The following is a 26,156-nucleotide window of genomic DNA, read 5'->3' on the forward strand; positions in this document are numbered from 1 at the left end:
TCGCTTTAAGAAATCTTGGATCCACTTTTTGAGGACTTGAGTTGAGTTGGTTGGAAGATTTTTCCTGTTTTAATTTTATTTGGATAGTTCATGATTTATATTGTTATAGGTCATATCTTTACTAACTTACTTTCTGTACAAATGAATACTTGTAATGTCATTTGAAAATTAATAAATAATTATATAAAAAAAAATTTGCAGATGACACTAAAAACTATTCAAAGTTGTTAAAATGCATGTGAATTGTAAAACATTGCGGGCAGACCTTAAGAAATTGGAAGACTGGGCATCCAAGTGGCAGATGAAATTTAATGTGGACAAATGCAAAGTGATGCACATTGGGAAGAATAATCCAAATCATAGTTACCAGATGCTAGGGTCTACCTTGGGAATTAGCGCCCAAGAAAAGGATCTAGGTGTCATTGTAGACAATACAATGAAACCTGCCCAATGTGTGGCAGCAGCCAAAAAAGCAAGTAAGATGCTTGCTTTGTCACTCTGTACAGCGCCGCATACGTCTGCTAGCACTATAGAAATAATTAATAGTGGTAGTAGTAGTAGTAGTAGTGTATTGCGTTCAATTCTGGCCTCATTATCTCAAGAAAGATATAGCAGCACTAGAAAAGGTTAAAAGAAGAGCGACCAAGATGGTAAAGGGGATGGAAGGCCTCACGTATGAGAAAAGAATAAAAAGGTTAGGGCTCTTCAGCTTGGAAAAGAGACGGCTGAGGGAAGATACGATTGAAATCTACAAATTCCTGAGTGAAGTAGAATATGTACAAGTGGATCGATTTTTCATTCCGTCAAAAAATAACAAAACTAGGGGACACTTGATGAAGTTACAGGGAAATACTTTTAAAACCAATAGGAGGTTGGAATTCCTTATGTCATGTTTATAAAATGGAGAGATTTATTGCAATACAGCGGGGATGTTTCAGGAAATTTCAAGATGTGTGGGAGCCATTAACAAAGTATTGTACTGATTAGATGACATTTTTTCCCTTAAATTTACAAGTTCAATTGTGAGGGGGGAGGTAGGGGTAATTTTATTATTACATATTGTATAAGGTATTGATTATATGATAGGAAAGGGTGGGAAGGGTGGGAGATAAGAGCATATCATTTGTACCATTGATGATTATTAAGTGATATATTTATTGTTAATTTGTTTGGACATATTGTCACATTTATAGTAAGTTTGAAAATGAATAAAGAATTTAAAAAAACAACCCCAGTAGGAGGAATTTTTTTTTTCACTCAGAGAATAGATAAGCTCTGGAGCACATTGCCAGAGTTTGTAGTAAGAGCGGATAGCGAGGCTGGTATTAAGAAAGGTTTGGATAAGTTCCTGAAGAAAAAGTCCATAGTCTGTTAAAGACATGGGCAAAGCCACTGCTTGCCCTGGATCGGTAGCATGGAATAGTGCTACACCTTGGGTTTTGGCCAGGTACTAGGGACCTGGATTGGCCACCGTGAGAACTGGCTACTGGGCTTGATGGACCATTGGTCTGACCCAGTAAGGCTATTCTTATGTTCTTAGCAATGGAGGGGGCCCAGAGTTACAAGGAGCTACAGTATGTTTATGTTTATTAAAATTTGATATACCACTAAATCTTAACATAGTTTTCAGTGGTAGGAATTAAACCAGTTCAATACACTAATCATTAGGCTTTGGCCTGGTTTGTACTACTGTATCTATCGCTTCTGACCCCAATTTTTTCCTGTAGTTGAAGGCATACAGACATAAGCACTCCAACACATTGCCATCAGATCAAAGCATGGTAAGTGATTGAATTTCCACTCTTCTCAGTCCAGAGACTCAGAACCTATAAAGCATTCTACCTCATTATAATAGCACTACAACAAGGCCCTACTTAGGGAAAGTTAGCATCATAAACACTAAAGTGAACACACTAAAATGAATAGTAGCTCGATATACCTACTATAAAAAAACTAAACAAGCTAGAATAGTACAGATCAGTATTACAAACTACATTCAGTGTTAACAGAATATTTGGCCTTTATAACACATGAACACAGATACTGCCAAAAACAAAACTAAAAATTTGTAGACAAAAATGTGTGTTTATAGTCCTAATATACTGTTTTTCTGTGGTACAGCCAAATCAGTTTAGATACGAGTATTATATACAGGTACATTCTGTGTCTCTAGTGGGCTCACAATCTATGTTTATGTACCTGAAACAATAGAGAGTTAAGCAATAAGGAATGACACAGGGTCAGGAATCCACAGATAAACGCAGGTGTGGACAGGGAGAGAGTCCGCAGAGAAGGGACAGGGATCGATCCCATTGACATGGGGTCAAACTTTGTCCCCGTGGCACTCTCTAAAAGCCTGAGACTAGCCTTAAACAGGCTGTTCCAACTAGATGGAACAGCATCTATAAAATGCTAGCATTAATATGTAAAATCTAAACACATCTTAGACAACTAGCAACTGAATTTGATGATTACAAAAAACTACAGAAGCTGCTTTTGGATTTAAATGAACTAAAGTTAAATGTAATCAACTGTGTCTTGTCTGCCTTTGATATAGCAACAAGTCTTTTCTTCTGATCTGACTCCTATAACCTGCAACATCCTTCTATCACAGGCCCAGTTGCTCAAGCATCTTACTATCATGACCAGGAAGTAATGTCAGAAGGAGAGCTAAGGCTGGCGGGAGCAGCAAGTAGGAGATGCTGCTCACTGTTGGTGAAATTTTGAAGAGGTGGGCAGGTGTAATGTGCAAGTGTGAGAGAAGGGCAGAGTGGTTGAGGGCAAGCAGGATGTGTGAATGTGAGAGAGAGATAGAGAGGGAGAGGGCAGAGTGGTTGAGGGCAAGAGGGATGTATGAGTAAGAGAGTGAAGGGCAGAGTGGCTGACGGCAGGTAGGTTGTGCGAATGTGAGAGAACTTGCCCATAATGACCAATCAGTTTTTCATGTTTCATTTTCCCAGAGAAATGATAAAACTGTATTGGTCACTAATAGCAACTTTTGAGGACATCTTCCTTTTCTCCTGTTCTTACAAATAGGCCCCATCTGAGTGTCATTGTTCAGTTTCACTTAGTTTGTAAGACTGAAATATAACAGGTCACATATGCCTTGGTCTGTATGTCACTTGTAGTGACCTGCATTTTTTTTATATATGTTGCCTGGTTAGGCTGCTCAGAGCTTAGGGGTACTCAGTTGAAATTTTTCAATCTAGAGGGTACTTGGGCTTAAAGCAGTTGGGAAGTCAGAGAATCTTAATTTGACAATTACAATATTTGACAATAAGCAAATTCATCTTCATTAAGAGGAAACACATAATTTACAAAAATAACTTAGTACAGTTAAATAAAAGGTAGTAATAAGATTTAATAATTATGTTTTCAGTATAATAATAAATGGTAGATAGCTGACATAACAGAAAAAAAAAATTTGCTTACCATAGATTTCACAAGCAGTGGCCTGCAAACTGTTCAGCAATTCCTTGTTTGAACGAGCTGCAGCTGCATGAATCGTCTCAATTAACTGGGCAGAGAGCTCAATGTTCCTGCAGCGTAACTGAACAAGTTGTAAAGGCAAGCCACCAAGCCACCGAGATAAAACTTTACTTCTGCTCCTGAAACAAAGAAAATAAACTATTTAATGTAGAAATTTATTGTTTAAGAGGGATGTGTAAAGATGGTCTCATAGTATAATATTTTTATTCAACATTTCAGGTGTCTCAAATGTTTTGACAAGTTTTGAGAAACAGTAGGATTCTTTGACCTGAATAACTTGTTTCCTGCCTTGAAGCAATCAAAATGCCTAAAGAACAACCTAATATGAACTCCTGAGACATAGCAACCTTCATTGCTAATTATTAATTCACAGTGAAATCAGAGACACTTATGGAGTAATTTTAAAAGTTGTTTACACACATAAATCATGGAAATAACTGGCTATAACACTGCCCAAAGCACATACATGAAAAACTAGGCACATGATGACAAGATGATGATGTTGAGAACAGAAATGCTCCTACAGCAGAGCAGGGAAAGGGTTTGGATTTACACTCAAACTTTTACTTTCAAAAGTATGTACAAAAGCTTTAAATTTTGAGCATATTAAATAAGCGTAAATGTGCATTTAGCTTCTCATTCTGCCCAGATTTGACTTCACCAGATTTCCTTATTTCCCCCATTTCATTCTCCCTTCCATCACCCCTTGCAACCATATCCTCCTTTTTCTGAAGTCACAGAGTAAGATATTGACTTTTTCCCTCCTCCTGCTTTACTGGTTTGATTTTTACTTGACTCCCCCTGCAGTCATATTGTATCTGTTCCATCCTCCATTTGTCACTCTCCACTATAATTGTTCCAACTGCCTTCAATATGTATCATACCAAAAGGACATGCCCTGTCAACTACTGTCCCATTTTGCTTATCTCATTGATGTCCAAGCTATTTGAACTTCCTGTTCGCCTCTACTTTCATGATCCATTGATTCTAGTTTGCACACTAGAGATTAAAAAGTCTGCCCACACTAAAATTCCCAGCAACAATTTGAAGGCAAAGGCTTTTACTTTATCACATCATCTTTCCTCACTTTGATTTCAGTATTTCATCTGTCATGCAGTGTATTTTTATTGAATAATGCTATTTTTGTACTTTTATTGTTGTTTTAAAATTACCTATAAACAGCATCAAGTAAATTACCATGCACCCTAGAACAGTAAAACCTTGGTTTGCGAGCATAATTCATTCCAGAGCCATGCTTGTAATCCAAAGCACTCGTATATCAAAGCGAATTTCCCCATAGGAAATAATGGAAACTCAGACGAGTCATTCCACAACCCAAAAACTTTAATTCAAAATACTATATGTACTCAAGACTGTTTGTTTAGAACAGCCACTAAACTCTTGCAGCATCAGAGAGAAAAGAACCATCGGCTCAGTTGTGATTATGCGATGCATGTATACTCTATGTCAGGGGTGCCCACACTTTATGGGCTTGCGAGCTACTTTTATAATGACTAAGTCAAAATGATCTACCAACAATAAAATTTAAAAAAAAACACAAAGCACACTGAAAGGCAGAGAAAATGTTAATTATTCATATTCCGGGTTTTTTCAAAGAGGTCACGGCAGATGACTCTATGCAATGTCACCTCAGTAACAAAATACAAAAATAGACAAATACACCCCCTCCCTTTTTGCTAAACCACAATAGTAGGTTTTAGCACAGGGAGTTACGCTGAATGCCTCGTGCTGCTCTCAATGCTCATAGGCTCCCTGCTCTAAAAAACGCTTTTGCGGTTTAGTAAAAGGGAGCCATAGTGCAAAATATAGACAGCAGATATAAATTCTCAAAACCGACACATTTTGATCATTAAATTGAAAATAAAATCATATTTCCTACCTTTGCTGTTTGGTGATTTCATGAGTCTCTGGTTGCACTTTCTTCTTCTGACTGTGCATCCAATCTTTCTTCCTTTCTTTCAGCCTACTGTATGTTTCCTCTCCTCCAGACCTCATTCTCTTCCCCAACTTTTTCTTTCTGTCTCCCTGTTCCCCCTTCTTTCTGTCTCCCTTCTGCCCCCTTTCTTTCTTTCTCTGTGCCTCCCCCAAGCCACTCGGTTTGCTGCCACCGCCATCGGGGAACAGCCCCCAAGCCACCGCCGTCCCAAGCTTTTCCTGCAGAAGCATCGCGCTGACCAGCATTCCGCTCCCTGACGTCAATTCTTGACATAGGAGAGGAAGTTCCGGGCCAACAAGGCATTTCTCCTCATTCCATCTAGCCTGAGCCCCATCTCTCCTTGATCCAGCATTTCCCTTCTGTGTCTGTCAGAATTACCATTCCACCTATTTTCCAGCATCACCCTTCTTTGTGTCCATCTCACATATATCCCTATCTCACCACTTTTTCAGAATCTTCATTTGCCCCTGTCCTTGTCTTTACCCCATGTTCACCATTTGCCCTTTCAATGTCTTTATCTCCCCCCCACACACACTTTTTCAGCATTACTTCTATATCTCTATTTCACCTCCTCTTCATGTCCCCTCTGTATCTCTATCCTTATTCAGTAGGTCCTGCTTACTCTTTCTCTTCTTTGTGTCACTATCTCCATTTTCAGCTTTCCCCCCTTTTCCTTTGTTAATGCACCCTGTAGCCAGAATCTTTCCACCCTCCCTCCACTCCGACCCAGCCCAGTATGAAATATTTCCTTTTGTTTCCCTCCTCTCTCTCTTTCTCTCTCTCTTCTGCTCCCTCACCCACGAGTCCTACATCTGGCCCTCTCCCTTCTACCTGCACCTGGCAAAACCCCCCTGCTCCGCGGCTCTCTTAAGCAACTCGTCAGCAGCGGTGATCAAGACAAGCTGCCGACATCGAGGCCTTCCCTCTACGAGTCCCGCCTTGTGGAAAAAAGGAAGTTGAAACAAGCGGGACTCGCAGAGGGTAGGCCCCGACGTCAGAAGCTTGTGTCGATCGCTGCTGCTGAGTTGCCGAAGAGAGCCGCGGAGCAGGGGGTGTGGCCGGAAGCAGGTAGAAGGGAGAGGGCTGCTGGAAGAGGTAGAAGTTCCGGAGTATGACACCGACCCGGGCCAGGATGATTTCTTTTTCTTTTTTGCTGCTGCCGCCGCCACACCACCACGCCCCCCCCCCCCCCCCCCGAAATGACAAAAACAGCCTAATGCCCAGCGTTGGCGTCTTTGACGTCGGGGAGAGGAAGGCTGATATGCCCGGTAGATCGGGACGGCAACACGAGTCTATCACAGAGCCCGGGATGGGCTCTGTGATCGACTCACGTTGCCTTCCTGAGCTACCGGTCGATCGCGATCGACGCGTTGGTCACCCCTGCTCTATGTACTCGTATTGCAAGACTGCTTGTTTAGAACAGTCACTACATTCTTGCAGCGTCAGAGAGAAAAGAACCATCAGCTCAGTAGTGATTATGCGATGCATGTATACTCTATGTACTCGTATTGCAAGACTTTGCTTGTTTAGAACAGTCCAGTGTTTTCCCCAGGGCCTTTTAGCCGGGCGCACAGCCCAGCTTATTTAGGGAAACTTACAACTTGCCTAGTGACTCTACTGACGGGTTTGTGAGCTGGGAGGGATGGGAAGAGAAATGCTGCTGCTGCACCGAATAGGGGAGGGGAGGGGGAAGAGAAATATTCTGCTGCTGCACCCATTTTGGGGGGAAGGGAAGAGAAATGTTGCTGCTGCACCCAATTTTTTGGGGGGAGGGGGAAGAGAAAAGCTGCTGTTGCTCCCAATTGGGGAGCAGAGGGGAAGAGAAGTGCTGCAGCAGCACCCAATTGGGGGGGAGAGAGGGGAGAAGGAAGACTCACAAGACTTCACCTCCAACGTCAATTCTGACGTCGGAGAGGTAGTTCTGGGCCAGCCAATCGCTGCCTGGCTGGCCTGGAACTTCCTCTCCGACGTTAGAATTGACGTCAGAGGTGAAGTCTTGTACGTGTCTGGCCTAGCTCAGGGAAGCAGCAGGGAGAAATCGGCATGGTGGCTTAGGGGTAGGGAAAGAATCGGGGAAGTGGAGAAATCGGCGTGATGGCTTGGGTGGTCAGAAGGAGAGAGAAAGAAAGACAGGCAGGGGGAGCGAGAGAAAGAAAGGCAGAAATAAAGAGGGGGCAGGGGGAGAGAGAAACAGACAGTCAGGGGGGAGAGAGAAAGAAAGAGAGACAGAAAGAAAAGGGAAGTGGCAGAAAGAAAGAAATATTGGATTTACAGTCAGAAGAAGGAAGTGCAACCAGAGACTCATGAAATCACCAGACAAAAAGGTAGGAAAAATGATTTTATTTTCAATTTAGTGATCAAAATGTGTCTGTTTTGAGAATTTATATCTGCTGTCTATATTTTGCACTATGGCCTCCTTTTACTAAACCGCAATACTGTTTTTTAGCGCAGGGAGCCTATGAGCATCGAGAGCAGCGCAGGGCATTCAGCGCATCTCCCTGCGCTAAAATCCGCTATTGTGGTTTAGTAAAAAGGGAGGGGTATAATTTGTCTATTTTTGTATAGCTGTTCCTGAGGTGACATTGCATAGAATCATCTGCCTTGACCTCTTTGAAAACCTGCGGAATATAAATGATAATTAACATTTTCTCTGCATTCATTGTGCTTTGTGTTTTTTAAAATTTGATTGTTGATATATCATTTTGACTTGGTCATTTTAAAAGTAGCTTGCAAGTCCAAAAAGTATGGGCACTCCTGCTGTAGAGAACATTCGTATATGACTGGATGAGCTATATTTATCTTTTTTTTTAGTTGTTTAAATTCATGCAGAAATAAATGGCTAGATTGAACCTAATAATTTCATTAACGCTTTTCCCTTTTTTAAACCTCTATACCATTTGAAAGAGGGCAAATATCTAATTATTCCCTTCTAGCATTGGATGCTTCTTAAATTTAGTAAAAATATTCTGGCACAAGTGTCAAACCTTAAAAAAGGAAGTCATATTGAGCATTGGAAAATAATAATTAACTAATAAAAATAGTGCTCTTTTTACTAAGCTGCGATAGTGATTTCAGCGTGTGCTTAGCATATGCAGAATTGCCCCGCGTGCTAGACGCTAACGCCAGCATTGAGCTGGCGTTAGTTTTCCTGCATAGCGCGGGGGTTTGCACGCGTTAAAAACGCTAGCGCACCTTAGTAAAAGAGGGGGTTAATTTTCCCTACCACCAAATTTCCCCATCCCGCCCCACCCGGCTACTTTTTCATGCCACCCAGCTGGAAAAAATTTCTGGGGAGAACATTGCAGTCACTACCTAGAAGTCGCAAGATTGTGGCGGTATAGAAGAATAAAGTTATTATTATTACACTCTTGCAGAGTCAGAGAGAGAAGAACCATCAGCTCAGTTGTGCTGTGCGTATACTGTATGTACTTGAATTGCAAGACAATGCTTGTATATCATGTTAAAATTTAATAAAATGTTTTGCTTATCTTGCAAAACACTTGCAAACCAAGTTACTTCCAATCCAAGGTTTTACTGTACATGAATATTCTTAAATATTTTATATGGAAGATCTTTCTTCACTATCATTTGGTGTATCTCAGGACTGTGACTTACCCCCTCTTTTAAAAAGGCACATTAGTCCTTTTAGCGCAGTAAATATTAGAATGAGCTAAACGCTAACACATCCAAAGAATATAATGGGTGCATTAGTATTTAGCACACACTAAAACAGCTAACGCACTTTAGTATAAGGACCCCTTAGTGCTTCCCCTGCCTTTACTCTTATTCACCTGGAGCTCAGACCTCTTCCTTTAGGTTTCAACACTATCTTTATGCCTAGAGCACTTGTGTCAAACACAAGGCCTGTGGGCCGAATCCGTCCAGCCTGGCCATTTTATGTGGCCCGTAGTAGTGCTCCTGAATTTCCCCTTCTCACAACCCAGCATGTCTTCCCTCCTGCACTGGTCCAATGTCGCCGTCATGTTGAAAAATCTGCCGGCCTCGGCAATGTTTCAACAATTTTGTCTGCTTTCTGTCTGCCATGGTCCACCCGGACGGAAAAAGGAAGTTGCACATCATTGGAGACAGACCACGGCAGACGGAAAGCGGGAAGAGGAGCCGCGGACAACATTGCTGAATCACTGCCGAGGTTGCAAGATTTTTCAGTTTGAAGGCGACATCAGACCGGCAAGGGAGAGACCATATGCTGGGCTGTGAGGAGAGAGGGTCTGGCGCGAAAGGGAAGACATGCTGAACTGTGAAGCGAGAAAGAAATGAAAGGAGAGTGGTTGGACCTAAAGTAGTGTGGATGAAGAGGGAAAGAGAAAGGAGAACTGTTGGGAAGAGAAAGGGAGAAATGATGGACCTGGGGGGAGAGGCAGGCAGGCAGACGGGGGAGAGATGGGATGGGGGGCAGTTGGGAAGAGAAAGGGAGAGAAGTTGTATCTGGGGATGGAAGGGAGGGAGAAATATTTAGCCTGGAGGTGGAAGGGAGAGAGGGATGCAGCATCTCTTTTTTTTTCCTTCCATCTCATTGTTCAGCTTCAATGGGGGAGGGAAGAACAACAGAAAACAGAGGGAGTAAAATGTTGGATCATGAGGAAAGAGGAGAGATGTGGTAATGGGGAGCAGTGGCATACCTAGCATATGTGACACCCGGGGCCCATCATTTTTTGACAACCCCTCCCCCATCTATATGAAAAATATGATTTTTAGTAATAATCCACATATTGTACAAGAGTGTACCTAGGAAAAGGCAGCATCTTAAACACTGCAGTGAGCACTAGAACACCAACACATACATTGTAAAACAAGCCAGATCCCGCACAGTCAATTGATCCTGCAGTCAAAGCCAACTGAAAACTATGTCCTTTTCATACACACAGAATAGAGATACACCCTCGCCCAATATGGAATAATCACAAACTAAAAATAGAAATATGTAGACAAAAGTTAAACTGAACCAAGAAACCAGACTCTGCATACAATGTAACACCACAAAAACAGTGACACATGTCTCCTAATACTGTACAATATAAAGACAGTAGATGTAAATTTGAAAAAACTGATACATAGCAATCACCACTTTACAAATTAACAAATAAAAATAAAACAAATAATGAGAAATAAGAAAATACCATTTTATTGGACTAATCCATTTTTCAATTAGCTTTCGGAGGCCAAATCTTTCTTCAGAACAGTACAGTATACTGCTGTTAAGGTATCCTGTCCTGACCTGAGGAAAGGGGTTTAGTCCAAAAAATTGCCTTATTTCCATTTCCTATTTATAAACTTTTATCAATACAGTTACAATACTACTTGATTCTAAGTAAAGCAACAAAAAATCTTTCTACCTTTTGTCGTTTCTGCTTTAATCATCTTCTCTTTGCTCTTTTCTTTCTATACAGCATTTGTCCTCTCTCCCTTCCATGCAACATCTGCCCTCTCTTTGCCCCTTCCACCCAGCTTCTGCCCCCCTCTATCTACCCCTTCCATCTTCTGCCCATACTTTCTCTGTCCTTTCCATCTACTCTCCACTCTCTGCCCTTTCCATCTACTGTCCACGCTCTCTCTCTTCCATATGGCATCTTCCCTCTTTCTATGTCCCTTCAATAAACTGTATATCCTGTGCACATGATTCATTTCAGCTTCACCCCTATCCATTTTTCTATCTCTACCCCCTCCCCTATGCTTTGGCATCTCTCTCTGTCTCTTCTCCTTTCCTTCCTTCCTTCCCACTCCACACCATGATGTGATATCTCTATCTCCTTCCCTTCCCTCCCCCATGCCATGGCATCTCTTCCTCCCCCTCCATGGTCTGGTATCTCTTTTCCCTCCCTCCCATGGACTTGGCATGTCTGGTTCCTCTCCCTTATCTTCCTTCTCCCTCCTTCTCTCTCTCCCCAATTGGGTGCTGCTGCAGCATTTCTCTCCCCCCTTCCCTGTGCAGCAGCAGCATTTCTCCCCCCTTGCCTGTGCAACAGCAGCAGCATTTCTCCCCCCCTTGCCTGTGCAGCATTTCTACTCCCCCTTCCCTATGCAGCAGCAGCATTTCTCCCCCCTTCCCTGTGTAGCATTTCTCCACCCTCCCCCTTGCCTGTGCAGCAGCAGCATGTCTCCCCCCTTGCTTGTGCAGCATTTCTCCATCCACCCTTGCCTGTGCTGCATTTCTCCACCCCCCCCTTGCCTGTGCAGCATTTCTACCCTCCCCCCTTTCCCTGTGCAGCAACACTATTTCCTTGCCCAGCATTTCTGGCCAGTTCCCCTGCTCAAAGTCGTGGGCATCTACACCTCGCGTGATCCGCAGCTGCATCGGAAGCCTTCTCTCTGACATCGTGATGTCAGAGGGAATGCTTCCGACGCAGCCGCGGATCACGCGAGGAGCCGATGCCGGCAGCTTCGAGCAGGGGAGTCGGCCAGAAGCTGAAGAGCCACCGGAGTGAATACCCGCAGACACCCTGTTTACTGCCACTGCTGTTGGTTAAGGAAAGCAGCAGCGGCAGAATAGGGAGGGTGGCCAGCTGTGCACCCCCTTGGGGGTATACACCTGGGGTGGACCGCCCCCCCCTTGGTATGCCTCTGATGGGGAGTAGATAGAAGGAAATAGGCTGGGAAAGGAGTGAGATGGGAAATGAAAGAGCTAGGGACTGAGAGGTAGCTGAAAATTTAAAAAGAAGGGTGAGAAAGAGGGCAAGATTTGAGTGGACAGATGCAAAAAAAGAAAAGAAAATGTTAAGAAATCTGAATGGGAAAAATCAATATGTTGGAGACAGGCATAAGGAGGGAATGGAACAAGAGAGAAGAGGAGAAAAAATGGACAGCAGACACTGGAAAGAAAATTAGTAGAAGATAGACAAAACGCAGAAAGAGAAACTGGGACCAAGATGATGGAAAAACCAAATGACCAAACAACAAAAGGTAGAAAAAATAATTTTATTTTCTATTTTGTGATTACAATATGTCAGATTTGAAATGTGTATCCTGTCAGAGTTGTTGTTAGACAGCAAGCGTGAACTAGGACCTAAAAGAGAGAGGAAAAGTCTTTATTTATTTTGTTTATACCACAGAGTCAGCGTAGAGTTGGAAAGGTTGTATCCCTATACTTCTAAGACTAAGGCCCAGATTCACTAAAAAAAGCAATTCCAGGCCAATTTTGAAACAGTGATTGATTCACTATCTAACTCCCCGACTCAATCGCTCAGTGAGCAATTGAGTCAGGGCAGAGCCCTGACAGTAGTGATAGGAGAAGCAGCCTCCTTTCACTGCTGTTAGGGCTTCTGTCAACCACCCACCGAACTTCCTATGGCCGGAGGGCTGCATGGTCCTCCCCCCCGCCGAACACCCTCGCTGAAAAATACGGCAGGAGGGATGCAGACTCCCTCCTGCTGTCGGAACGCCTCACCAACCCCTCTCAAAACTATGGCAGGAGGGTTGCCAACTCCATCCTGAAGTCGGAACCCCCCCCCACCACCATTAACCTGGCCCACCCCAGTAAACCCCCCACCCCCAGTACCTGTAAGTTGGGAGCAGGAGGGGTGCTCAGTCTCTCCTAATCTGAAGGCCTCCTGTGCTGCAATGCGGCCTTAAGGCCCTGATTGGCTCAGGTGCCTCGAGCTCCATCCCTGGCCTAGAGGATAAGCAAGATGGATGATGCAACTGGACAGAGTTCAGCTCAGAGGACTGAAGCTAGTACAGCTTTTTGACACACTCTAAATCAGGGTTTCTCAACTTCAAGCCAAATATTTTTTAAGTAGAACAAATTTCAACCATGAACCCCTGAATTCTTAACAGAGCTTTTAGAATGGACATTTTAAACAAAGAAAAAGAGAGAAAATGAAGGCATATAAAGACCATATGGACCATCTAGTCTGTATTGTTCTATAATACGGCCACACATTGAATACTATGTGCAATTCTGGTTGAGGCATCTCAAAAAAGATATTGTGGAATTAGAAAAGGTACAGAGGAGGGCGATAAAAATTTTAAAAAGGATGGGATGACTTCCATATAAGGAAAGGATAACGAGGCTAGGGCTCTTCAGCTTGGAGAAGAGACAGCTTAGGGGAGATATGACAGAGGTCTATAAAATACTAAGTGGAGTGGAAAGGGTAGATGTGAATTGCTTATTTACTCTTTCCAAAAATACTACGACTAGAGTGCATGCCCTGAAGCTACTACCGTATTTTTCGCTCCATAAGAGGCACTTTTTTCCCACCCAAAAGTGGGTGGAAATCTCAGTGCGCTTATGAAGCGAAGCTGAAAAATTTGAATCCCCCTCACGGCTGCAAACTCCCCCTCTCCTACTAGCTTTTTAAATACCGCCCGCCGCTCCCCTCCCATACAATTGCAAACACATACCACCCCCCCGCGGCCGCACCACCTTTCAGCTGCACCAGCTTTTTAAATACTGCCTTGCTGCCCCTGTACAATTGTAAACCTCCCCTCTCACCGTAGCCGCACACCTTTTTTTAAACAAAACCCCGCCGCCGCCGTCATCGCCGCCGCCTTCACTGCCGTACCTCTTTCAAGCCTGGTGGTCCAGTGGCTCCCTCCATGGCTCAAGAGTCAAGAGCGCGGAGGTCAGGACCAAGCTTTACACGCTCCCGCTTGGGCCCGCACTGCTTTCTGAATGGCTGGCAGCAGTTCTCTCGGGACTCGCGAGAACTGCTGACAGCCATTCAGAAAATGGCATGGGACCAGGAGGGAACACGGAAAGCTCACGCCTGACTTCTGGGCTCCTGACTCGCGCGCCTTCTGCAGTCTGAAGCCGTGGAGGGAGGGAAGAATTTTTAAATGTACCATTTTTTGTTTGTTTGTTTGTTTGTTTTTAAAGGTACAAGGGGGGTATGATAAATAAAGGTGAGGAGGAAAATGCCTCCCTATTTACTACAATAACTTCGGTGGTTCTGTGCAATGCAAACCAATTCAAAACTGAGAAAACAGTACTCATCTGCAGTGGGAAATTAATCACATTGACAGTGGCCAGACTTTTCACAATCTTAGCTGCCTCGGGGTGTGGGTACGAAGATCCACCCTAAATTGCACAAAAACTCACATTAGCAAAAATTCTAAGGCATGCATATTGAATATACAGGGTTAAACCCCCCAAAAAACCCAACACCTGCATTCTCAAACATCAATACTGATGTCTTCTCTCTTCACAACTATGGCCAAAAGTCTACCTTTTAAAGACATTTTCATGATGTCATTTCCCGAGGATCACTGATCTCAGCAAGCACTGATAGCTACTGCATGATTTTTGACTCTAATTTAAAATTTATCTTATTTGTTTTTATGGTTTAAGATTTCATTGTTTTTTAACTGTATTAAGGCTTCATTGTGTTTTTATTTTTTAGTTGTTACCTTTGTGATCTCTCTGCCGCCGCGCAGCGGCGGTGCGTTCCTGATTCCACCCCTCAAACTTCCGTTGTTACCTTTGTGATCTCTCTGCCGCCGCTGTGCGGCGGCGCGTTCCTGATTCCACCCCTCAAACTTCCGGTACATGACTCTTAAAACCAGTCACTTTGCGGCGCACGCCGAGCACTCTCAGCAAGCACTGATAGCTACTGCATGATTTTTGACTCTAATTTAAAATTTATCTTATTTGTTTTTATGGTTTAAGATTTCATTGTTTTTTAACTGTGTTAAGGCTTCATTGTGTTTTTATTTTTTAGTTGTTACCTTTGTGATCTCTCTGCCGCCGCACAGCGGCGGCGCGTTCCTGATTCCACCCCTCAAACTTCCGGTACATGACTCTTAAAACCAGTCACTTTGCGGCGCGCACCAAAGGAGCGCGCTTAAGGAGCAGGTACTGCTCCTTAATGCGCTCCTTTATGCGATACTGCAATGCGTACTAAGGAGTTTTCTAAATTTCCCTTTTAAAAATAAAAAATTTACACAAAAAAGTATAAAATTTCATATCTTTGCTTAATAGCTTTTCTTTTTGGTGCCATTCTATTCGAAACAGAAATAAATAATCCTTATATCCATATTTTTGACTTTGCAGATATGGAAAATAGTTCGTCTATTCCGGTTTTTTGGGGTCACAGACCCATTCCAAATAAATCTATTCATATGAATTCTCATTCAGTTTTGCCATCAAATTTAAAATCAGTCCTTACAGATAATACATGTTCTTCTAGTTCTAAATTACCTTTAAATCTTAAGCCCCAATCGTTAAATATAGGTTTAATTAACATTCGTTCAATTAAAACAAAATTTCATCTCATTAAAGATCTTGTCATAGACCAATCGTTAGATATATTATTCCTAACTGAAACTTGGTTATCAGAAGGTGATGAAGCCTATCTTACATTTGCCTGCCCAGACGGTTTTTCTTTTTTTTATAATCATCGGTCTAATAAAAAAGGTGGAGGTTTAGCTGTAATTTTTAGAGAATTCTTATTGACTCAGGTAGACAAATCTACAGGCTCTGTGCCCATTGAATTTTTACATTTAACCATACAAACAAAACCCAGAACAGATATATTGCTAATTTATCTCCCTCCACCGATAAATTCTGATAATATAGCTTTCTGATGTCTTTACTGTTTGAATTTGGCAGTTCTTCTTCAAATCCTTTAATTTTAGGGGATTTCAACATCCATTTCGATGACCAAAATAACAATTTCACTAAAACAGTTCTTTCCTATATTAATCAATTAGACCTGTATTCATTAATAACCCAACCAACACATCAAGCAGGTCACACCATTGACACAGTGTTAATACCAACGTCGGCAAAGAACAATTTTTCCTTAAATTGTTGTCATTCAGTTCCCTGGTCTGATCACTTTTTGATTTCACTAGCATATGTTAGCCTTTTTACCAGACCTAATTCCACACGACAAACAATTTCATACAGGAATTTTAAGGATCTCTCATATGATTCACTTCAATCAACGTTTCAACTAGATTTTTCAAAATCAACTACTACTTCAATAGATGATTTAACCAACTTATGGAATAATGCCGTTCAAACTACTTTAAATAAACTTGTTCCAATACAAAAAAAGATCATTTCTGCTCAGAAATTTAGTAATCCTTGGTTTACCACAGATCTTTTACTCCTTAAGAAACAATTACGATCTATTGAACGGAGATGGAGGAAGGATAAATCCCAGGAAAATCTCTTGACATACAGGGACCATATGAAATTTTATAAAACAAAAATTAATCAAACTAAAATGAAATACTATTCTGAAAAGATTTTTAAAGCTAAAAATCCTTCAATGCTTTATAACATTCTTAACAAAATAACATCTCAGAAAATACAAAATGATTCCAATAATAATAATAATAATAATAATAATAACTTTATTTTTCTATACCGCCATAGTCAGGTGACTTCTAGGCGGTTCACACTGTAAGAAGGCTGGACATTCAGCGAATAACAAGGTCACAATACAATACAATAAGTCAACATACAATACAAGACAAAACAATACAATACAGTACAATACAATACAATGAGTGTATACAACACAGTACAATATAATACAACGAGTCTAAATATACTACAATACAATAAGTCTAAAGACAACACCATACATAAGTCTAATACAGTATCGTACAATGAGTCTAAATATAATACAATAGTGAAGAGGGGAAAGTTACAGATTGGGGTTCAATGGGTAATGAATAACTGAGTATTTCTTTAGAACTTCCATTTGAATTGGAGTACTATGGATAGCGAATATCTGAGTACATGAGGGGCATCTTGAGAAAGAAAGAAAGGCGTTTAGAGGGAGGGGAGTCCTAGTGCGGGAGGGGACGATTTTAGTCTGTGAATTTTTCGAATAGGGCGGTTTTGATCGATTTGCGGAATGCACTGTAAGACAGGTTGGGTTCCTTTATGTAGTTTTTCAGCCAAACTTGCTGTCTGTTCGCTTGGAACTTAAAGGTTCTATCCAGGAATGATTTGTATCTGCAGCCCGTAATCTTTGGGTATGCAAATATGTTTTTGTTTCTGGTCGCTCGTGTGGGGTTGTGTAGGATGAAGTGAGTTTGTAGGTATGAAGGTGCTAGTCCCCAGACTTGCTTGAAACAGGTGCAAGCAAATTTGAATAGTATTCGCGCTTCTATTGGAAGCCAGTGCAGCTTTTTATAGTAGGGGCTGATGTGGTCGTTTTTTCTTAGTCCGAAGATTAGTCGAACGGCGGTGTTTTGTATTAATCTCAGTTTTTTTATTGTTTTTTGTGGGATGCCCAAGTAGATGATGTTGCAGTAGTCAAGAATGGATAAGATCAGTGCCTGTACCAGCAACCTGAATGATGTTGGGTCAAAGTATTTTTTTATGGTCCTTAGATTCCATAGCGTGTAAAAACATTTTTTCACTAGTGAGTTTGTGTGGTCGGTCATAGTTAGGTGTGTGTCTAGGGTGATACCAAGTATTTTTATGTTATTAGAAATTGGGTATTCGTGATTGTTTATTTTTATCGATGTTCTCGTAATTTTGTCATTAGGACTAGCCAGAAAGACTTTTGTTTTTTCTGCGTTTAATTTTAGTTTGAAATTGGTGGTCCATTTATCGATTTCGGTCATTACGTTTGAGAGATTGTCTACAATTTCTTTTGTAATGTCATTTAAGGGGATTAGGATGGATATGTCGTCTGCGTAAATGTAGTGTATTAAGTTTAGTTTTTGTAGGAGGTGGCCTAAGGAGGCGATATAGATGTTGAAAAGTGTGGGCGATAGGGGGGAACCTTGAGGCACGCCTGATGGGTTTTTCCATGGTTTGGAATAATTTCCATTGCTGATTACTCGGTAGGATCTGTTTGATAGAAATTCTTGGAACCATTTCTTTGCCTTTCCAGAAATTCCCATTATTTCAAGGCAAAGTAGCATGATTTCATGGTCTACCAGGTCGAACGCGCTGCTGAGGTCTAATTGTAGAATTAGTGCGCTTTTGCCTTTGCTAAAGAGATCATAAAGGTGGTTTAGTAGGGAGGCTAAGACAGTTTCTGTATTGTATCCTTTCCTGAATCCTGATTGGTGTTCACTAAGGATGTTAAATTTGTCCAGGTAGTTTACTAGTTGAAGGTTGACCAATCCTTCTTGTAACTTTGTGAAAAGGGGAATGTTTGCTATGGGTCTGAAATTGGATGTCAGAGCAGAAGAGGTTTTCTGATCTTTGGGGATTGGAGTGATTAGTATGTGTCCCAATTTTTTGTTTAGTGTTCCGCTTGTGAAGGCGGATGTTAGCCATTCAAATAGTTCCTTTTTAAATTCTAGAGGGGCAACTGTCATGATTTTAGGGGGACATGCATCAAGTAGACAGTTAGTTTTGGTGTATTTGTTGAAGAGATTTAGGAATTGATGCCAATTTGAATTGATGCCAATTCAAATTGGCATAGTCCCTACAGCCCAAGAAATTGCTGACTACCTTACAGAGAAAATTATTAATATTAGGAAGTCATTTACAAATCTCTCACTTATAAGTGATTCTGAAGATACCAATTCAGATTTGCTATCCTCTAAATGTTCGAAATTCAAAATGCCTAGTTTAAATGAGATAGAAATTGTTCTAAAAACTCTGAATATCAAAAGTTCAAAAGCTGACCTAATACCACCATTACTTCTTAAACAATATTTTAAAATCTTTGGACCTCTGATTCATATATTAATTACAGAGAGTTTAAATCAACATACGGTTCCCCTAAATTGGAAAAAATCATATATCCGTCCAATTATTAAGGATAAAAATGTAGGCCAAGATGAACTCTCTAATTATAGACCAATATCCACTATTCCATTCTTGGCTAAATTAACAGAAAAAATTGTTTTCAATCAGATATCTGAGTTTATAGAACAAACTAATGTGTTACATCCGAATCAAACAGGTTTTAGAAAACATCATAACACGGAACACTCTCTTCTCGGAATGACAACTTCAATTCAATATTTCCTAGATCACCATCAATCGGTGCTGTTAGTTTCTCTTGATCTGTCAGCAGCGTTTGATACAATTGATCACCAATTACTCCTTGCTAGACTTCAATCTATTGGGGTTACAGATGAAGTTCTAGCTTGGTTCACATCTTATTTTAGTGAGCGTACTTCAATAGTTAATTTCAATAATTCCTCATCCCTTCCATCTCAGATTTCTCATGGGGTTCCACAAGGATCTATTCTCTCACCCTTACTTTTTAATATTTTTCTAGCTCCATTAATGACATTATGCCAATCAGTAGGATTTCATGTTTTTGCATATGCCGATGATATACAATTATTACACCCGCTAAATAATAATAATACAGTTGAAATTTCATCTATTAATGAGAAATTTCATCTATTCTCTCACCCTTACTTTTTAATATTTTTCTAGCTCCATTAATGACATTATGCCAATCAGTAGGATTTCATGTTTTTGCATATGCCGATGATATACAATTATTACACCCGCTAAATAATAATAATACAGTTGAAATTTCATCTATTAATAGACAAAAACAGATTGGCTCTCAATATTAAAAAAACCAATGTTATGCTATTTCCTTGGAAAGAGAATTTTTCTCTTGTTCATCCAATTTCAATTCATAATGTTCCCCTACAATTAGTTAAAAATATAAAAATTTTAGGTGTAATTTTTGATAATAAATTAAATTTCCATGATCATATCAGTAACATTGTGAAAATCACTTTCTATAGATTACGTAAAATTCGTTCCATCTCGAAATTCCTTTGTGCTAAATCACTCACTATACTGATTCACTCTTTGGTGATTTCTAAACTTGATTACTGCAACTCTTTATTCAAAGGAATTGCACAATATGAAATAAAACGATTACAAATTATACAGAATACAGCAATAAAATTAATAAATAATTCCAAAAAATTTGATCATGTAACACCACTTCTCAAAGAGGCTCATTGGCTTCCTGTTAATTACAGAATCACTTATAAGTTATGTATAATTATCTTTAAAACTTTGATTAACAAGACCCCTGCTTTTTTATATAGATCGCTTATTCCATATTCTGCAAAGAGAATTTTACGATCTAGCGAACAAAATCTGCTAACGATCCCATCATTAAAAATTATTAATACAAGGAGACAATTTATTTTTTTCTTGTACGGCACCGCAAACATGGAACGCCCTCCCTATTACTTTACGGGAGGAGAAAGACCTTGAAAAATTTAAAACTGAGTTAAAAACTTTTCTTTTTAAAGATGCCTTTTCTACATAATTTTATACTTCATAAATTATATTCATTTGGTTAAACCTGTTTTAACTATATCCCTTTTGTATTTTCCCTCAATGTTTCTTCTTTACTTTAAAATTGTATTTCATCCCTCCTTTCCCTTTGTTTAATAATGTTTAAATTTAAAGTATTTTAGCCATTATTTAAATTGTATGTATTGTAATGTATTGCATTGTTATTGTTCTTCGTTTTTACATTGTAAATTTTAAATGTAAATCGCTTAGAATATCCGATTAAGCGATTTATCAAGTCCCATAATAAACTTGAAACTTAAACTTGAAACTTGTTTAAATCTGTAAGGTACAAACACTGAAAAATCGACTCCATTCTAATCTAAGGTCCAAACCTTCTGGTTCTTCACATTACTCTCGCTGGGACAAACAACATCTCCTACAACAGACATCATTCGGAACATGATCCAACACATTACATTGCAAATCCATAAAGGTATGATTGCATTCCAAACAATGCAAAACAACAGGAACTTGTAATTTGCTCTTATGCTCTATCATGTGAATCTTAAATGGGCGGATAGTCTGTTCAACATATAGTTTTGGACACGGACACATTATTACATCATAGACTAAAAAAGTGGTGCAAGATGTTGTGTATAATAATCAAAACCTTTTGCCTGTGCATGGATCAATAAAAAAAAACCATCCAACTCCGTAGTAATGGAACAAATCATACACTTCTGGCATTTGTAATGACCCCCTGCTTTTCTCCCAGGTGGTGGTTAGTCTAATATCTAAAGGGCTCAAAAGTTCTTTCAAGTTGTGTTGACGTGAGAAAACAATTCTCAAAAAGGTATCCTTAACCATCGAGTGCATTTCAAAACATTCCAGTGATGTTGCAACAAATACACAATATCTTTAATCTTGGGTGTGTATCGTAGAATACATGTAACAATAGGTTCACCTGAGGATCGATCTTACTGGGAAAATAATAAGCCTCTATTGAAATATTTGGCTCTTCTGTAGGCCCTATGGAGAACCTTAGGGGGATATCCTCTGTTGGTGAAAATCAGTCAATTCCCAACTTTATTTCTTGTATTCTAATCTAATCTAATATTTGTGAGTCACACAAACCTAAACAGGCTCTAGGCAACTTGAAAAGGGTAAATAGGGCAAGAGGGGAAGTAAGGAGTAAGGGGGGAAGGAGAGAACCTAATTGTACTAAGCAAAGGAATAGGTGCTTATGGGGATCTTAAAAAATTAAATTGTCAAAGAGCAGAGTTTTCATTTTTTTCTGAAAATGGGAGTGGTTGGTTTCTGCGGAGTTCCTCAGGGTTCACCTCTATCCCCAATTCTTTTCAATGTTTATATGTCCTCCCTGAAACTCCTCCAACTATCCACCTCGGAGACACTTTACACCTACGCCGACGACATCCTTGTCCTCCTCGAGACTGACTCTAACCTCACCAACCTCTCTGATAACATCTCTTCTTGTATAACAAATCTCCAATCCTGGGCTCTCACCGCTCAAATGAAACTAAATGAGACCAAAACAAAACTACTTTGGCTTGGCCCAAAATTAGATCAGCTACCCACCCTCATCCCACTATCCTCTGGCACCAATCTGCAGCTTGAGCACTCAAGCAAAATTCTGGGAATCATCATTGACTCTACACTGTCCTTCAACGACCACATCAACTCCCTAGTAAAAAAAAAATGCTTTTTCAATCTTCACATGCTAAGAAAAGTCAGATCCTGCTTCCACCAACAACATTTCGCTGTCCTCGTTCAATCCATTATTCTATCCAGACTAGATTACTGCAACTCCATCTACTTAAGCCTAACAAAGAAAAGTCTTCTCAGACTTCAGCGGATTCAGAACACCGCAGCTAAACTAATCTTCGCAAAAAGCAAATTCGACCATGTCTCCCCGCTTCTATCTAAGCTTCACTGGCTCCCAGTCATCCTCAGGGTTTACTACAAATGCACCTGTCTAGCCTTCAAATCTCTTCACGGCATCCTTCCTCCCCTCTTTCCACTATCTTGGCTCTCCTCAAATCCTAACTCCACCAGATCCACTCAAAAATTCAAACTATCCTTCCCCTCTTTAAAAGGCATATCCCATACAGGAAAACTTGGAACATCCCTCCACTTCAGGATCACCGAGCTGTAGAACAGCTTTACTGCCCATCTTCAGAGTTCGACCTCCCTCCAACGCTTCAGAAAACATTTGAAAACTTGGCTTTTCTCCAAAATGTAACTACTCCCTCCCTCTCCATTATACTAAGTCCCCTCTTTCCTTCCTTTTTACCAAGCCCTTCTTCATTCCATTGGAGTTCCTTTCTTTATTAATTCCTGTAAACCGTGTCGAGCTCCACTTCTGTGGAGATGATGCGGTATATAAACTTAAGGTTTAGTTTAGTTTAGTATTTTAAATGAGCTGCATGTGTGTTGATTCTCATGTAGACAGAGTAACAGTAATCCAGTTGGGATAATATCATCATCTGGACATTGAGGGCAAAATGATGCTGATGGTAGTATGGCCTGATGAGTCTCAACTGTCTCATGGTGAAGTGGGTTTTCTTTTATAGATGGGATACTTGAGGTTCCATAGTTAATGTGGAGTCCAGGATGCAGTCTAGAGTTTTTGAAGTTTTATCTACTGTGAGTGTGTTGCCAGACTGGAGCGTGATGCTTGTTGGTACTGTTTGTTGGGCACCGTGGAAATAGAGGACTTTGGTTTTAGAGGCATTTAGCTTTAGTTTTTGGGTTGTTACCCAGGTTTTAATTTTTTCTGTTCTCTGAGATTTTCTTGGTAGTGTCAACTTGGTTTCCTGCCACTGGTATGAGGAATAGGATGTCGTCAGCGTATGACATTATGCTCATCTTCAAATTGGATGTCCCCGAGTGAGCTCATGAACAGGTTAAACAGAATAGGAGAGACTGGCGAGCCCTGCAGGACGCCACAGAAGGCCCTCCAGCTGTTAAGAGTAGACATCTTTTTTGACGGTGTATTCTCTGTTCATGAGGAAGTCCATGAACCAGTTAAGAACAGTATCATGAATATAGGATATTGGGTGTGACATTAGCCAAATGCGAACAAGAAAGGGATTTGGGGGTACTGATAGATAGAACCCTAAAACCATCGGCTCAATGCGCGGCGGCGGCGAGGAAAGCAAATAGGATGTTGGGCATGATTAAGAAGGGGATCATTAGTAGATCGGAAGACGTCATAATGCCACTTTACAGAGCAATGGTCAGACCACACTTAGAATACTGTGTCCAACACTGGTCCCCATACTCAAATTTGTCAGAGGTATGGAGAATTTGAGCTACAAAGAACGCCTCAGAAAACTGGGACTGTTCACCCTCGAAAAGAGAAGACTGCGAGGAGATTTGATAGAAACTTTTAAAATATTAAAAGGATTTGATAAAATTGACTAGGAAGCAGCTTTACTGACATTTTCAGATGTGACACGGACAAGAGGTCATAGCCTGAAACTGAGCGGCAGCAGGTTCAGAACAAATGTAGGAAAGTTCTGTTTCACAGAACGAGTGGTGGGTGCTTGGAATGCTCTCCCGGAGGTGTTCTGGGTTTCAAGCGCAAGTTGGATTCACACCTTCTTGCAAATCACATCGGGGGATACGGGAAATCCGGGTCTTCAATAAGGAGCACCTAACTGGGCCTCCGCGTGTGCGGATCGCCGGACTAGATGGACCTAGGTCTGATCCGGCGAAGGCGTTTCTTATGTTCTTATATTAGTATCTGTTATCCCTATCTCTGAAAGTTTTGTTATGAGCAGGTGATGATCATCTGAGTCAAAGACTGCGGTTATGTCAAACTGGAGAAGTACGGCCTGCCGGCCTGTACTTAATAGTTGTTTAATTTTAGTTAGTAATGTTAAGGCGAGAAGTTCAGTGCTGTGTTGCTGTCCAAATTCGAATTGTTTGATGAAGGCAGGAATGTTGTTCTATGTACATTATTAATTGCTTGCTTATGTGTGTTTTGAGGAGCTTGGTGAAAATGGAGATGCCAGCAATGGGCCTGTAGTTTGAGGGAGTGGAGAGATCTGTAATTGAGGATTTAGGTATCGGGGTCAATGCTATTTTTCCCATTTCTTCAGATAGGGTGGCCTTGGTTTAGGGATTTGTTCAGGAGGGTGGAGATCCAGGTGATGATTTCCTCGAGTGCAGAGGAGGTAAGGGGGGCAATTGTCTAAAGGGCTGCAGCGGTTGGATAATTTGCATATTTATTTTTTCATGTCAAGAGATAGAAAAGGTGGTGAAGATGGACCAAGTTAGATCGGCCTTACTAGTTTTAGTGGGTTGTTCAGGAGGTGTTTGGGCTTGTAGTTTGCTAGCTACTTCCGAATGAACTTGTTCAGAAAGAAGTCTGCTAGTTCTTGGGCTGTAGTAGGAGTGTTAGAGTGACCTGTAGTGCCATGTTTGGGGGGTGTAGTTAGCTATCTTACCAGAAGAAATAATTTTTTGTTGTTAATGGTTTCCATTCCTATTTTGTTGGCGGAGTAGCATTCTGTCATGTTAGAGCACAGCCTTTGAAATCTTAAAAATAATCTGTGATTTTGGGAGACTCTGCTTCAAAGGCAATGGATGATTACTAGAAAAATCTAAAAGAGTATTTCTATCCATGGGTTTTCGAAATACTACTTAGTATCAAATTTGTTGTCACTTTTAATTACAAGCACATCCAAAAAGGATATCTAATGGGAATGAAAAGAAATGTTAAACTGTAGTTTTGGGTGCCTAGTATTAAGCCAATCATGAAATGTTCTCAGGGTATCCTCCGGAACAGTCCAGATGACAAAAATTTCATCAAAACTAAAAACATTCCTGTTTACTGACGCTTTTGGACTATAACTGTCCTTATAAGGACAACATAAAACCCATTTACTGCAGTCTTTCTCTACCTTATGTTTGTCCCTTTTTTGTTTTCTTTCCTTTCATTATTGTAGTTCTTTCTATCCCACTTCACTTTTGTCAGTGTTCATCTAGTTTTTACTGCATGTGGTATTAACACTCCTTAGTGATGTCCCTCCTCATTAATTTTGTTACCTTGTTTTAACTTTAAATGTATTTTGTATAATCCTTTTTATTGATGTACACCGCCTAGAAGTTTGATTAGGCGGTATAAATTTTTTTAAAATAAACCTGAAATGCCTTAAGTGAGCTGTGTATGAAAACCAAAGAATTGTGTCAGGAATATATGAGCTCGAAGAGGAACTGAGAGACATATAGTACATACCAGGTAAAAGAACCACAAACGGATTAAGCATGAATTAAATGTAAGTACGTGGTTATAACAATTCAAAATACAAGTGCTGTGTTTATCTGCAACAAAAAAACCTATAGGCTTGCTTATAAGAGTAAAATATGCAAAATAAAATATACAGTATCACAAATCAATGGCCATAAAAGTTCTCAAAGCATATAAATAGTGTTCATTAGTAAATTGAAATCTTAATAATAATAATAATAATAATTTTATTCTTATATACCGCCATACCCGGAGAGTTCTAGGCGGTTTACATCAGT

The 26,156-nt window shown here is 40.4% G+C and overlaps 1 protein-coding gene across 1 annotated transcript in view; it reads right to left on the reverse strand.

Annotated features, from left to right (window-relative positions):
* Positions 1–26,156, reverse strand: part of TEX10 (testis expressed 10) — a 258,142-nt gene that overhangs the window by 142,552 nt on the left and 89,434 nt on the right. Inside the window, exon 7 of the mRNA XM_033929656.1 lies at positions 3,433–3,608. Coding sequence (XP_033785547.1) covers positions 3,433–3,608 — 176 coding nt within the window. The remainder of the gene's footprint in view (positions 1–3,432; positions 3,609–26,156) is intronic.

The sequence above is a fragment of the Geotrypetes seraphini genome, chromosome 2 (assembly GCF_902459505.1).
Source record: "Geotrypetes seraphini chromosome 2, aGeoSer1.1, whole genome shotgun sequence".
Lineage (NCBI taxonomy): Eukaryota > Metazoa > Chordata > Amphibia > Gymnophiona > Dermophiidae > Geotrypetes > Geotrypetes seraphini.